Here is a 15,941-nt window from a genome sequence, read left to right as displayed (position 1 = left end):
ATGCGTACTCGGGAATTTTGGAAGTGACCGTCCTGATGTTTTCGAATGTATGCAAATATCATTGACATTGTATTGCTACAGTTGAAAAACACAAGTTGGGAAGGTCAATAATGTTGAAACTTTATTGCTGGAACAGCTTTGATCTCCAGCGTCTGCAGACCTCACTTTCTCCTCGAAGGTCAATAATGTGTAATGTTTGCTCAGCATGGATCGCTTTTAGAGGCGGGGGAGGGGTGGGAAGACCCCCACAGTAACAAATCTCAGACCGCCTCAGTCAAGAGGTGAGGCAACCCCTCCTCGATCGTCTGGGACTTCAAATCTGAGCGTTTGCAATTCACAATCATGCAGCAACCATGACCTCGCCATTAACTTTCAGCATCACCCCATTTCCTTCGCATGCCAGCTTAATACCATCTCATGCCAAATGCCTACCGAACATCCTGACCCCCTCAGCGACAAATCCACTATGGGTGGAACAGAAAGGTCATGTGGAGATGAAAGAAAACTGAAACTGCTGGCAACCTAGTTCCGGGCTTCCAACTGATAGTGACAAAAATCGCATTTATGAAATCCATTCGAAAACTTTAAATGTTCAAGTGGTCAGCTTCTTACAACGAAAAGCACACTTATATTCAGGCCTCATCTTAAAAACGCGACTAATCCTTTAACAGCCTTTTGAAACTGTCAGACTGTGAACACAGAACGTATTCCTGAGATAAGCACAGGTTTAAAACAAAGCCAACGACTGCCCTTAAGACAATATTAACAGCGCCCTCGACTGAAAATGCATGAGCAAATGACCCTTTCCTTTTCTGTCCTACAGCACATGGAAGTCCGGGAGAGGGTTTTTATATTTCCTACTCCTTTTATCTTTCATCCTTAAAAATCTTCTAACTTTGACGCTTAAGCAGGTTTTAAACCATCCTCCCTGGGCACTTACGTTTGTTCTGGTGTTTTGAGACCCTCCACTCCCCACTTTAAAGGAACCAGGAACAGGTCTGCTTAAACTCAGCACAAGTGGCACAAATGAGGTCTTAGAAGTCCCCTCAGCGGGAATCACATCTTGCGCCCGTCTTCCCTCGATTCCCCATTGCACCCACCCCCACCCCCCCCCACAGCTGACCCTCAAAACGCGCCAGTCCGACACTGGGATTTACCCACCTGATATCTGCAGGATGGCCTCCCGCTCTTTCTGCAGCAGTAGGTTAGTGATGACGCACTTATACGTGTTGTCAGCATTATGGCTCACGACAATACTGCTCCCCACTTTCAAGAGTCCTCTGGCGTTCTCTACGGGTTTCTCGGAGACCCCGGTAAATTTCTCTCCGTTGCTGTTCCACCAGTCTATCCTCGGTTCTGGAAACCACTCGTCGGATGCACACACAAGCTTGATTCCATTGCCCTCGTAGCCAGCTATCTTCACCGCAGGCTGATGGCCCACACCTAATATTTCAAATGAGATTTTGTTCGCTTAAGAACAACAGTCGACACCTTTCCCAGCGCAGGTACACAATCCTTTATCTGAAACTCTCGGGACCAGCTGGTTTTCAGAACTTTTCAAAATTCGGAATAGGTCAACGGTGAAATTTTTAAACCATCTTAACGAACAGCAGACTTACCATGAGTACTACGGGCCCTGTGATAGAATTGAGGCCTGCCAATGCTAGGCCATGCCTCCACACCCCCCCCCCCCACCCCCACATCGCATCTGAATGACACACATCGAGTGGGCATACTGTTGGGTTAACTGCTTGCACGCCAAACGACCTTGTTAATGGGATTAAAAACTTCACACACAAAATAAACCTTTTCGGAGCTTTTCGTGATTTTGAATAAAGGGGTTGTCTACCTGTACTTCTGTCGAATTTGGGTACCTCCAATTGCCCTTGAACCAAGTGACTCACTAGGCCGTTTCCAAGAGGGCTGTTAAGAGCCAGCCATCGTCGCTGTGTGCCTGGTGTCAATTGTAGACTAGGCCAGGCAAGGATGGCACATTTATTTTGCCCCACTGGATATTAGGATTTTTACAACAGTAAATCAGTTGTGGAATGGAATTAAGCTGCATTCCACTGGATGTTTGCAATAACATGGGCAACATGGTGGCTCAGTGGTTAGCCCTGCTGCCTCACAGCATCAGGGACCCGGGTTAGATTCCAGCCTGTGGGTTTTCTCCCGCAGTCCAAAGAAATGCAGGTTAGGGTGGATTAGCCATGCTACATTGCCCCATAGTGTTCAGGGGTAGAGGAATGGGTCTGGGTGGATACTCTTCAGGGGTTCGGTGTGGACTTGTTGGGCCAAATGGCCTCTTCCCACACCTGGCGACACGGTGGCTCAGTGGTAAGCACTGCTGCCTCACAGTTCCAGGGACCAGGGTTCGATCCCAGCCTCGGGTGACTATCTGTGTTGAATTCGCACATTCTCCCTGCGTGGATTTCCTCTGGGTGCTCCGGTTTCGTCTTGCAGTGCAAACATGTGCAGATTAGGGTGGATTGGCCTGTGCTAACTTGCCCCACAGTGTCCAGGTATGTGCAGGCTCGATAGGTTAGCCATGGGAAATGCAGGGTTACAGGGATGGGGTGGGATACTGTTCGGAAGGATCAGAGTGGACTGGATGGGCCAAATGGCCTCCTTCCACACTGCTGGGATTCTAATCATTACCATGGTCACCAAGATTAGCCTCATATTCCAATTTATTGATGGGAATTTAAATTCCTCCAGAAGCCATGGTGAGATTTGAACCCAGGTCCCCAAAAGGTTGGCCTGGGTTACTAATCCCTTGGCTTTCCCACCGTTTCCAAATCTTATTCTTCTCAAACCTTCTCCCCCCATTCTCAGATCAATGTCAGCTCAACATCTGGCACATTTCTAAAATTAACAAGAAGTTTGAATTCGACTCTTGAAGATTTTAAATCAGGCCCACAACCTCGTTTTGCGGGGTGAAGCAAGTTCAAAATTCCTATTTTTTTTTAAAAACTTGTGTGAAAACTCAATTAGAGTTCACGGCGTTATGAAAACAAAGTCTCACCCGGCAAAATCAGGGTGAATGGGGGCCTAACCACACTTCCCTGCGAAGTCATTATCTGCATCATTTATGACACATTACATTATTTGGAAATGGAGACCTCACAGAACTGACAACCACCAAGGCCTGGATTTTTCATTTTCAAAACCTCTAAGTGCCCCTTATATTCCCCCATGCCACCTCTGAAGGGCAGAGTCCAGGGACTGTTAAATAAAACTGAAGGGTCTTGGGAATTCTCAAATAAAAACAAAGCAAAATAAAAACCCTCCTAAAACAATTGAATTCTGTCGCCAGCTCTTGCTTCCAGCGGAATGAAGCTTAATTTCATTCCACGGCTGTGTAGACCTCTTCCAGAGTCAAATGCACTTGTGGGTTCTCAACCACATATTCGTGATGGGATGTCAATGCACAGCTGTGTCAACAAAGGCTCCAGAGCTGAACACATCGTGCCCTCTGACACCCATTCAGTGGACGTCTCGCATGTGTCAGTTGATTTAGTGGTCACTCTCCCTTTCGAAAGCGGAGCCCAGCTGAGAACATGTTTAACGTTTCTCATTCTGACGGTCTGAGTTGGCAAAGCCATTCCGACTTCCCAGTCAAAACCTACAGCGTGGAGCCAAGGACGGAAGTGCCAAGTATGAGCTGGTTACCCGCACCATTGTTCCCTAAGCAACACAGAGTTCTTGACTGGGGGCAGGATAACAGAACCGGCATGGTGATGCTGCACTCTCCCCACTCCCCCCCCACCATCACCTCACCCCACCCCCCCCCAAAGAAACGACACAGATAGAGAAATGGAAAGGCCCAGCCTCATTTTCACAGACACAAACCGTCACTCACTTCCAACTTTCAATTCGACAGGTCCCTCCGCGTCCAGAGCTTTGGAGACGACAAAACATCTGAACGTGCCGTTGTCTTTCACAGTCACATTCCTCAACAGGAGGGAGACGTTGCCTTTACCAAACTCATCGTGGAACAGTTCCGTCCTCCCGAAATATTCTTTCATTTGTTCATCGGGCTCGTCCTTTCCTTTCCGGTACATATGTACGATCCTCTGCCAGCCTTTTCGGAACCACCGCACTTCCATTTCCTCAGGGGCTGCCGCTGGGATCAGCTGACATTCCAGAACCACGTCTTGGCCAACGGTGACAACGGTTGGCTTTTCTGAAGTGGTAACGATAAACGTCCCTGGAAACAATCAAGGACATTTATACTTCCTTTTCTCTCCCCCCGCAGAAGGATGTTATCAAACCGGAAAGAAGGCTGGAAGGTTTGAGTCATAAGGAAACGCTGGGGCTATTTTCCCTGGAATGTCGGAGGGGTGACCTTATAGAGGTTTAGAAAATCACGAGGGGCATGGATAGGGTGAACAGCCAAGGTCTTTTTCCCCAGGGTAGTGGAGTCCAGAACTAGAGGGCGTGGTTTAAGGTGAGAGGAGAAAGAATTTTTAAAAAAAAAGAGAGACTCAAGGGGCAACTTTTCCACACAGAGGGTGGAGTATATGGAACAAGCTGACACAAAAGCCGGTAGGAGCTGGTGCAGTTACAACATTTAAAAGACATTTGGACAGGTACATGGATAGGAAGGGTTTAGGGGGATATGGGCCAAATGCAGGCAAGTGGGACTGGTTCAGTTTCGGAAACCGGGTCAGCACGAGTGGGGCCGAAAGGTCTGTTTCCAAGCTGTATGACTCTAAAATGTCAAAAACAGAGGGAGGTCCAGTGCTGGCTATCATTCAGTTGGTGCCATTCCTGGGTTTGGGAGTAAGAAGGTTGGGAGACAGACAGCCAGTGGAAAGGGCGGCACAGTGGCTAGCACTGCTGCCTCACAGCACCAGGGACCCGGGTTCGATCCCAGCCTCAGGCGGCTGTCTGTGCGGAGCTTGCACGTGCTCCCCGTGTCTGCGTGGGTTTCCTCCGGGTGCTCTGGTTTCCTCCCACAGTCCAAGGCTGTGCAGGTTAGGATGGATTGTCCATGCTAAATTGCCCCATAGTGTCCAGGGATGTGTTGGGCCAGGGGCATTAGTCAGGGGTAAATATAGAGTAATAGGATTGGTGAAGGAGTCTGGGTGCGTTTGTCTTCAGATGGTGGGCGCGGACTTGTTGGGTCGAAGGGCCTGTTTCCACACTGTCGGGATTCTATGATTCAGAGAAGGTGCTTCGACCTGTTCGGCACTTGGGTGGACGTTAAGAGATGGCAAGGCATTGGGTACAGACTGGTGCCCTCCTGGTCTCATTGATCCTCATGACCTGCCAAAGCCTACTCAAGGGGACCCAATCCCACCAGGAAACCCAGCAGCGGGCAGGGGCACTCGCCAGGCCGGCATCACAATAAGCAAAACACCGGCACGTGTGCTCCTGGGTTTCCCAGGAGGTGGGGGAAGGGAGTCCTTTTCATCTGAAATCCACGTGATTGGCATCGGGAGAAGTGGTTTAACTCATTCGCGGGATGTGGGCCAGCGTTTACTGCCATGGGTCTGGAGTCACGTGTAGGCCAGACCTGGTAAGAGCAGCAGACTGCGTTGCCTGAACAGGTCATTGGGGGAACCAGATAGGACGTTAACCCTCCCCCATCCCGCCATTCAACAACGGTCATTGTTAGACGCTTAAATCCAGATTTATTGTCGAATTCAAACCCCCACCTGCTGTGGAAGGATTCGAACCCAGAAATAGTGGCTACTGACATCCATTCTTTGCTCTTGCTGCCAACAATCGCCAACCCCTCTCTCCCAACTCCCATGATGCCACCTCCCAGCTTCGCTCAGGGAATCACCTTCGTCCACCAGAGGCTGAGGCTGAGGGTGGCCGCAGTGCCGGTAACGGCCATCTCCCCTCCTATCTTCCTCAGCAGCGGCGTCACTGAGCACAGAACAGCCAAGAGGTAGCCCAGCCCGTCAAGTGCCCGAGTGACACAAAACGCTCGGGCCTTCCCGAAAGGGCAAGTGCAGGAGCGGAAAAGGGTCAAGAAGGACTTTAAGGGTCTAGCCAATTGATAAAATAACCAGAGGTGAACAAAGTGAACAATAAAAAGAACACAAACAATTGAGTGGTGAGATGTGGTGACTGCTCCCTCAACCACAAGTGGGAGCAGCAGCTGCATTAGCTCGCAATGAGATAAGTATTTGGAATTGCAAGGAATTGCAAGGCTACAGGAAAATAGCAAGAGGCTGGGGTTAGGGATACAGCAATTGGGTAACTGATTTGACAGGACAGACCCTGCACACAGTCCCAATGTCTACGCTCTGCCAGACAATGATGCTGCAGTTACATATTTTGCGACTTACCTTCGACTGACGATTGCAGGATGAGAAGAATAGGAATTAAAGATCTCCACGACATCTTTCACAGGACAGACTTCAAAGCTGGTTGTGAAGTTGACAGTAGCTTTTTCATTCAAACCTGTGATGAATATTTCAGATTTGAGTCACCACTACATTGTAATATGAAGTAAAGCTGTTGTGGTGGGAGTCCCTAGCTCTTGGGTTCTACCTCCGGCCTCACGGCCCCCGACGCGTCCCCAAAACCACAGCAATATGAATTCTAAAACACAAGCAATCATTTCAGATGAATTTACCAAGAAGCAAATTAAAAGATCTCAATCACTTTGCGATCTTTCACCGGGGCAAATGAGAAGTAAAAACTCACACAATAACACGACTTGGCATTGCAAGAGCTTTGGGTGACATGATGCAGATGCACCGCACTGTCACACAGAGGGTCAGTCCCGAGGGAGGGCCGCACTGTCACACAGAGGGTCAGTCCCGAGGGAGTGCCGCACTGTCACACAGAGGGTCAGTCCCGAGGGAGGGCCGCACTGTCAGAGGGTCACTCCCGAGGGAGGGCCGCACTGTCAGAGGGTCACTCCCGAGGGAGGGCCGCACTGTCAGAGGGTCACTCCCGAGGGAGGGCCACACTGTCGGGGGGGGGGGGGGGGGGAAGAGAATGGGGAGGGGGAGGGTCGGGGGAGGCGGGAGGCGAGGGTCGGGGGAGGCGAGGGTCGGGGGAGGCGAGGGTCGGGGGAGGCGAGGGTCGGGGGAGGCGAGGGTCGGGGGAGGCGAGGGTCGGGGGAGGCGAGGGTCGGGGGAGGCGAGGGTCGGGGGAGGCGAGGGTCGGGGGAGGAGGCGAGGGTCGGGGGAGGGGGGAGGCGAGGGTCGGGGGAGGGGGGAGGTGAGGGTCGGGGGAGGCGGGAGGCGAGGGTCAGGGGAGGCGGGAGGCGAGGGTCATGGGAGGCGAGGGTCGGGGGGGAGGGGGGAGGCGAGGGTCGGGGGGGAGGGGGGAGGCGAGGGTCGGGGGGGAGGGGGGAGGCGAGGGTCGGGGGGGAGGGGGGAGGCGAGGGTCGGGGGGGAGGGGGGAGGGTCGGGGGGGAGGGGGGGAGGCGAGGGTCGGGGGGGAGGGGGGGAGGCGAGGGTCGGGGGGGAGGGGGGAGGCGAGGGTCGGGGGGGAGGGGGGAGGCGAGGGTCGGGGGGGAGGGGGGAGGCGAGGGTCGGGGGGGAGGGGGGAGGCGAGGGTCGGGGGGGAGGGGGGAGGCGAGGGTCAGGGGAGGCGAGGGTCGGGGGGGAGGGGGGAGGCGAGGGTCGGGGGGGAGGGGGGAGGCGAGGGTCGGGGGGGAGGCGAGGGTCGGGGGGGAGGGGGGAGGCGAGGGTCGGGGGGGAGGGGGGAGGCGAGGGTCGGGGGGGAGGGGGGAGGCGAGGGTCGGGGGGGAGGGGGGAGGCGAGGGTCGGGGGAGGGGGGAGCGAGGGTCGGGGAAGGGGGGGAGAGGAGGGTCGGTGTGGACTTGTTGGGCTGAAGGGCCTGTTTCCATACTGCAGAGATTCTAATCCAATCCCAGGCCACTGAAGGCATGGTGAAGTGGATGGAGGGCGTGGAGAGGCCAGCAATGAGAGCATAGAGGTAAAAAAAACAATGACTGCAGATGCTGGAAACCAGATTCGGGATCAGTGGTGCTGGAAGAGCACAGCAATTCAGGCAGCATCCGAGGGACAGTAAAATCGACGTTTTGGGCATAGCCAAGGCTTACTGACTTACCAGCAGAGACTGAGAGGAGGCAAGGACGTGAAGATGGGGTTTCAGTGTTTTTCTAAATGGGAGCTCTGTTCAAACATGAGCCGGTACAACTGGCCCAGCAGGGGAGGCGAGGGGCCGAATGGACTCGGGGCCAGGAACGATTTCAAGTTTCCAGAAGGTAGAGTAGAAGAAAACAGAGGGCAGTGCATGGGAGTGGAGGGAGCAGAGACAGGAAGGAGAGGAGAGCTTCCGCAGCCGAAAACGAAAGTAAATCTCAAACTCTTCAAAACAAGGGCGACGGTCAAATCCCCCGGACGTTATAAAATATAACATAACACACACCACTCAAACACACATATCTTTTTGGGGGGAAAAAAAATATTAATGATTATAACCAACTTCTCCCAACAAACAAATCCGGGCTTTTGAGTTGGAGAGTTGGTCGGGCAGACCATAAAGTTCCGGAAGAGTTGAAAATACTTGTCTCTGGAGTTTTACAAGGTAATCCCCCACCCCAGGCTGTAACATTGACGATTTCTGCTTCAGAAGCAGCGAACCCAGTGAAGGGAGCGCATCCCGGACTGACTGTGGTGTCATTCCCAGTTAGTGCTGGGCGCAGCAGCACCGCCCTGTCACTTTCAGCAGGGAATGTCTGCCAAGGTGAAACTTACCCGAGCATTTCATATTCCTTCAGCTCCCCCCTCCCGGAGAACAGTGCCGAAACCCGTTTTCCTATCGTGTGCTAGACAGGAAAATGGCCTTATCCCTCAGTTGGGCTGCAATAATTTCACATGATCAAGAGAGGGAGCACAGAATTATAACAATCCTCCCAGTAACTCTTGCGTGTCCGGGTGGGTGGGTGAGACTTTGAAACGAGGCGTGTTCCTTTCCTGTAAGTTTATCGATATATATACTTATATATAGATATATAAGTATATCTATATATAAGTATATATATATAACTATATATCTATATATCTATAGATATATATATATCTATATATCTATATATATAGATAACAAATATATCTGTTTCGAACAGATACATGATTCATAAATGATCAGAGAGCGAGTACGAGGACAGAACAGTTCAACACAGAAAATAAAGTCGAATTTTCATTTTTCTTTAACCTTCTGCATGGCAGCTTCAGTCCCTCTGCAACAAAAAATGTATTTTGTAACCGTGAAAGATTTAACTTTTTTTTTGATTAGGTGCTGCCAGATTATCTGGAAACATCAACAGACCCTGGTTATAAACTATTTTCTTTTCCTGCTCCTCGGATGCTGCCTGTCCTGCTGTGCTTTTCCGGCACCACACTTTCATCTCCAGCATCTGCAGTACCCACTTCCTAACCGACCTATGTTACTACAGGTGAGTCTTCTACCCAGGTCTCCTGGCACAGATTTGGAGATGCCGGTCTTGGACTGGGGTGTACCGAGTTAAAAAAAATCCCACAACACCAGGTTATAGTCCAACAGGTTTATTTGGAAGCACACTAGCTTTCAGAGCGCTGACCCTCCTGACACGGAGGTAGAGACACTACCGCTGTGCCATAAGAACTTACAGATTCTCATTGTACTTCAGCAGGTAGACCCCAGACGGTGGTCTTTCCCCACTGCCCCTTGGCGGCAGCTGCCCCAAGTTTTAGCGCGTCCCTCAGCGCGTAGTCCTGGACCTTGGGACAGGCCAGGAGAAAGTGAGGGCTGCAGATCAGAGTCGAAAAGCGAGGCGCTGGAAACGCACAGCCGGTCAGACAGCATCCGAGGGGCAGGAGAGTCGGCGTTGCAGGTAAGAGCACTTCATCAGGAATGGGGGCAGGGCCCAAGGAGCCTGAGGCTAGGGGGAAGGTAGTTGGAAATGTGATAGGTAGATGAAAGGGGGGTGTGGGGTGAGAATGTGCCAGTCTACAACACTTATAGGCTCATAGAGATGCACAGCACAGAAACAGATCCTTCAATCCAACTCATGCATGCTAACCAGATATCCTAAATTAATCTAGCCCCACTTGCCAGCTCTGGGCCGATATCCTGACAAATCCTTCCTATTCATATAGCCATCCAGATGCCTTTTAAATGCTGTAATTGTACCAGCCTCCACCACTTCCTCTGGCAGCTCATTCCATACACGTACCACCTTCTGTGTGAAAAAGTTGCCCCTTAGGTCCCTTTTAAATCTTTCCCCTTTCACCCTAAACCTATGCCCTCTAGTTCTGGACTCCCCCAACCCAGGGAAAAGACTTTGTCTATTTACCCTATCCATGCCCCTCATGATTTTATAAACCTCTATAAGGTCACCCCTCAGCCTCCGACACTCCAGGTAAAACAGCCCCAGCCTGTTCAGCCTCTCCCTGTAGCTCAAACCCTCCAATCCTGGCAACATCCTTTTCTGAATCCTTTCAAGTTTCACAACATCTTTCGGTCAGGGTCAACTCCTTGCCCTGGAAGACCGACAGGTTTCGGACAGACCAAAGAGTGTCGTTCACCGAGGTGACAGGTCCTCCAGGCACAGGCGACGTTTGTCTCGATGTGTGTCCCGGGGAACAGCCCGGAGAGCATGGAGTCACGGAGCTCCTCGGGACAAACCTCGACATAAACCACTGCATCTCCTTCCAGACTCCCTTTACAAAGGCACACTCCAGAGGGAGATGTCTGACAGTCTCTACACCAGTACAGCCACTTCAAGGGCAGTATGAGGTGGGTACAGACTGGCTGGCCATACATAAAGGATCTGATGGATAAGCTTACTGGAATTTAGTTCAGTGACAGTGTTCAAATTCCAACAGGGCTGCATGACACGTATAATTCAGTTAAAGCACGTGCAAACTGTTTATATTCTATGAGGATTGATATACAGCTATGGAGAGAGAGGGACAGTAGAATTGATGCAGGAGTCTGCAGACAGGGTGGACACTTAAGTTGATCTGAGTTTATTAAAGGGCTATGTCAGGAGAGGGACATTGGAATGAAGACAGAGATCTGGCGGGAGAGTAGGCCATGGAGTTAGTTTGATCTAATTCAGGGCTACGAGAGGGGCAGTGAAGTTGGTTTTGGATTGATATGGCTGAATGGTGTCCAGATGGAATAATAAAGGGCTGTGGAGAGAGAGGGAGTGAATTTGGTTTCAGATTGATATGGGCAGATGGTGTCCACAGGGATTAGTAAAGGACTGTAGAGAGAGAGGCGGTGAAGTTGGTTTTGAGATCGGTACTGGGTTATATGGAGAGCGCGGCAAATGGGTTAGAGTCAGAGGAACCTACAGCACAGGAAATGGACCTTTGGCCCACCACATTGTAGCCAGTCAAAACCAATCACCTGACATTTCTAACTGCATTCTCTCACTTGGTCTTGTATGTTTTGACAATGCAAGTGCGTGTCTGAACACTTCTTCAACGTTATGAGGGTGTCTGCCTCTACCACCCTTAGAGGCAGATTCCCACCAGCCTCTGGGTGAAAATACCTTTCCTCACACCTCCTCCAATCCTCCTGCCCCTTCCCAAAATGCCCCTGGTTGGTGATCCCTCTATCAAGGGGATACATTTCCTGTCAACCCTAATCCACGACTCTCACCAATGTTATGTTCTATGTCCCCTCTCAATCTCCTCTGCTCTCAGTCTGTGAAATCTCCCTTCATAGCTGAAAGATACAGCCCAGGCAACATCCTGGTCAATCTCCTCTGCACCAGTACAATCATGTCCCTCCTGTAATGTGGACCCCAGTACTGCACAAAATGTTCTAGCTGTGGCCTAACCAACCTTTTAAACTAGTTCGAGCATATCCTCCCTGATCTGAAACACTGTATCTCAGCTAATAACTGCTGTAATGTCATAAAGCTTCCTAATTACATTATCCACCTGTCCTGATGCTGTGAGGGAGTGGTGTATCTCTGACGTTCAGTGTTTTCCAGGGTCTTCCCATTCATCATGTATTCCCTTGTCTTGTTTATTCCATCAAAGTGCATCACCTCATCCAGATTGAATTCCAGTTGCCTGCCTTTATCCTCCTGTAACCTGAGGCTGTCCTTTATCACCACACCAATGTTTGTATCATCTGCAAACTTACTGATCAAGCAGGTTAGTTTTAAGATTGGTGCAGGGTTATGGAGGGAGAGGGTCAGTGAGACTGGTTTGGGACTGATACCAGGTTATGGAGAGAGAAGGACGATGAGATGAATTTGAGATTCACACTGGGTTATAGAAAAACATGATGTGAAGGTGCCGGTGTTGGACTGAGGTGGACAAAGTTAAAAATCACGCAAGATTTGGTGCTAAATCTTAAACAGTTGATTGTTCACAGCAAACTGCCCGGCCTTCAGGATAACATTGACCACAACACTATACAACCCTGTCACGGCAACCACTGCAAGACGTGTCAGAATGTTGACATGGATACCACCATTACACATGGGGACACCACCCACCATGTACACAGCAGGTACTCACCTGACTCAACCAACGTTGTCTATCTCATACGCTGCAGGCAAGGATGCCCTGAGATATGGAACATTGATGAGACCAAGCAGATGCCACAACATCGGATGAATGGACACCACACAACTATCGCCAGACAGGACTGTTCCCTCCCAGATGGGGAACACTTCAGCTCTTCGGGACATTCAGCCTCAGATCTTCGGGTGACCATCCTCCAAGGCGGAGTTTGGGACAAGCAACAATGCAGAGTGGTCAAGCAGAGGCTGATAACCAAGTTCGGTATCCATGGGGATGGCCTCAACTGGGACCTTGGGTTCATGTCACACTATAGGTGACCCCACTACACTACACACTCTCCCTCACACACAAGCACACATACACATACACTCTTATATGCTCACACAGTCACTCAGACCCTCTCTCAGACACACACACATACAACCCCCACACTCACACCCACTTGCACGCTCTACCAAGCATGCACACATACAAACACACACTCTCTCATGGTGCATTCACACTCACATGCACACACTCACTCTCTCTCTCCCTCACACACACACACACACACAGATATCTAAGTCTATGGGGTGAATTTGCATTTGCAGAATTGTATTTGCGGATACATTCTATTTTTGCTCAAAAAGCACACAACCTGCAGGCAGTCAATCGATGTGACATTTTATAAACCCCCACTTTGGAACGAGAACCAGTCTGATTCAAGGTTGGGATACAGACAGACTCTAACCTCACACCTTTAATACATTGTCTGAGCTGAAATGTCACTTTTTAAAAAATAAAACCTTAAGTTATCTCAAGAATGTAACTTAAAAGAAGTTCTGGGATTTACATATTAATAAACCGAAACCTACAATCCATTATAAAAGATGAAAGACTTAACGACAATCTAGGTATGTTCAATATATCATTTCATTTACCTGACATTGTGATCTTTTGCTGTAAATTCTATCTTATGATGCTGCCCCACTCATTACCTGATGAAGGAGCAGCGCTCCAAAAGCTAGTGCTTCCAAAAAAAACTTGTTGGACTATAACCTGGTGTTGTATGATTTAGATTAGATTCCCTACAGTGTGGAAACAGACCATTCGGCCCAACCAGTCCACACCGAATCTCCAAAGAGTAGTCCACCCAGACCCACTACCCTCTGACTAATGCACCTATCGCTATGGGCAATATACCTGGCCTACACATCTTTGGACTGTGGGAGGAAACCGGAGCAAACCCACGCAGACATGGAGAGAACGTGCAAACTCCACTCAGACAGTCACCCAAGGCTAGAATCGAACTTGGGACCCTGGTACTGTGAGGCAGCAGTGCTAACCACTGAGCCACCTGGCTGCCCATATTTTTAATATGGAAAAATATGAGTGCAGTGGGATTGGACTAACATTGATTCAGGCCGTACAGAAGAGAGTCTGGCTGCGCAGTTATTTTAGGACTGACACAGGGTAATGTAACAAGAGAGGGACAGTGGGAGTAGTTTGGGAGTGACATGTGCTGAGGGAGAGAAGGCACAGGGGGTTAGCTTTTGGATTGATATAGAATTATGGAGTAAAGGAGGCTGTGGGTTTAGATTTGAGATTGATAAAGGATTCTGGAGAGAGAGAGAGGGAGGGCTGTGGAGTTAGACTTCCGATTGATACAGGAGTCTGGAGAGAGTGGTCAGTGGGCTTAGATTGGGTCTAACACAGGGCTATGGGGAGAGGGGCAGTGGTGTCAGTTTCGGATTGATAAAAGGCTATGGAGAGAAAGAGACAGTTGAATAAATATAATGAGAGGGGAGAGACAGCAGGCAGAGGGGTGAGTTCAGTATTACTAAAAGGCGGCACGGTGGCACAGTGGTTAGCACTGCTGCCTCACAGCGCCAGAGACCTGGGTTAAATTCCCACCTCAGGCGACTGACTGTGTGGAGTTTGCACGTTCTCCCTGTGTCTGCGTGGGCTTCCTCCTGGTGCTCCGGTTTCCTCCCACAGTCCAAAGATGTGCAGGTTAGGTGAATTGGCCATGCTAAATTGCCCGTAGTGTTAGGTAAGGGGTACATGTAGGGGTATGGGTGGGTTGCGCTTCGGCGGGGCGGTGTGGACTTGTTGGGCCGAAGGGCCTGTTTCCACACTGTAAGTAATCTAATCTAATCTAATTTATTAAGAGGGTGGGCAGTGGGGTTAATTTGAGATTGTTGCAGGGTTATGGAGAAAAGGACAGTGGGGTTAGATTTGGGATTGGTAGAGGATTATCGAGAGAGAAAGAGTGGCTAGTGGAGCTAGTTTGGGTCTAACATAGGACTGCGTGGAGAGAGACAAAGTTGAAAATCACACAACATCAGGTCACTGTCCAACAGGTTTATTTGAAAGTCCCAGCTCTTTTGGACTCTGACCTGGTCTGCTTCGGTTGGTCTCTGTCTTTCTTTTCTGAAGGAGGACAGTTTTTTTTTCTCTCCCCTTGTTTAGGGAAGTCATTTGGTCTTTTGGTTTTCTCTTTTTTTGTTGTGTTTGTTTTTATTCACTTTCGAGCTGTGCTTAGCTGCCACCATCACTGCTAAAAAAAAATAGAAACAGGAGTGCCTCAGTGTAGGGGACTGACTCTGTGCTGGCTGGGCCACAGTCATAAGTCATAGAGAGGTACAGCACGGAAACAGACCCTTCGGTCCAACCTGTCCATGCCGACCAGATATCCCAACCCAATCTAGTCCCACCTGCCAGCACCCGGCCCATATCCCTCCAAACCCTTCCTGTTCATATACCCATCCAGATGCCTTTTAAATGTTGTGATTGTACCAGCCTCCACCACTTCCTCTGGCAGCTCATTCCATACCCGTATCACCCTCTATGTGAAAAAGTTGCCTCTTTTACATCTTTCCTCTCTCACCCTAAACCTATGCCCTCTAGTTCTGGACTCCCCCACCCTAGAGAAAAGGCTTTGCCCATTTACCTTATCCATGCCCCTCATAAGGTACAAAGTTAAAAATCAGGTTATAGTCCAACAGGTTTAATTGGAAGCACACTAGCTTTCGGAGCGACGCTCCTTCATAAGGTAAACCTCTATAAATTCACCTCTCAGCCTCTGACGCTCCAGGGAAACAGCACCAGCCTGTTCAGCCTCTCCCTATAGCTCAAATCCTCCAACCCTGGCAACATCCTTGTAAATCTTTTCTGAACCCTTTCAAGTTTCACAACATCTTTCCGATAGGAAGGAGGCCAGAATTGCACGCAATATTCCAACGGTGTCAGTTAAAAAAAATCACACAACACCAGATTATAGTCCAACAGGTTTAATTGGAAGCACGCTCAGTGTGTTACTTTCTGTTTGTTTTGGAAGGATTCCTGAACTGGCTGGTTTGAAACAAAAATACATAAACAGGAGTGTCAGGGGGTTTTGCTCACTCTAGGAGCTGGAAAGAAAAAAAAAGTCTAACCTGGCGCGGGGTGTGATTTTTTTGTGCAACCCAGTCCAGCACCTCCACATCACGG

The 15,941-nt window shown here is 49.9% G+C and overlaps 1 protein-coding gene and 1 long non-coding RNA gene across 7 annotated transcripts in view; both read right to left on the bottom strand.

The window, feature by feature from the left end:
• The window catches only part of LOC122541332 (butyrophilin subfamily 1 member A1-like), a 40,768-nt gene extending 24,860 nt beyond the window's left edge, over positions 1-15,908 (bottom strand). For 2 of the 6 annotated variants that reach the window (XM_087979469.1, XM_087979472.1), the window contains exons 1-4: positions 8,697-8,830; positions 6,306-6,420; positions 3,863-4,210; positions 1,162-1,443 (exon numbers count right to left, since the gene is read on the bottom strand). In XM_087979469.1, coding sequence (XP_087835595.1) covers positions 1,162-1,443; positions 3,863-4,210; positions 6,306-6,360 — 685 coding nt within the window. In that variant the 5' untranslated portion in view covers positions 6,361-6,420; positions 8,697-8,830. Of the gene's footprint in view, positions 1-1,161; positions 1,444-3,862; positions 4,211-6,305; positions 6,421-8,046; positions 8,234-8,696; positions 8,831-15,886 lie in introns of those variants that run through there. The other 4 variants (XM_087979473.1, XM_087979474.1, XM_087979471.1 and 1 more) reach the window with 3 other exon arrangements.
• Positions 1-15,941, bottom strand: part of LOC148140619 (uncharacterized) — a 72,870-nt gene that overhangs the window by 34,258 nt on the left and 22,671 nt on the right. The window lies entirely within an intron of this gene.

This window comes from Chiloscyllium plagiosum, unplaced genomic scaffold, assembly GCF_037043375.1.
Source record: "Chiloscyllium plagiosum isolate Xiang-an unplaced genomic scaffold, Cpla_swu_hap1 HiC_scaffold_35, whole genome shotgun sequence".
NCBI classification, from domain to species: Eukaryota; Metazoa; Chordata; class Chondrichthyes; order Orectolobiformes; family Hemiscylliidae; genus Chiloscyllium; species Chiloscyllium plagiosum.
This window is presented reverse-complemented; position numbering and strand designations above follow the sequence as displayed.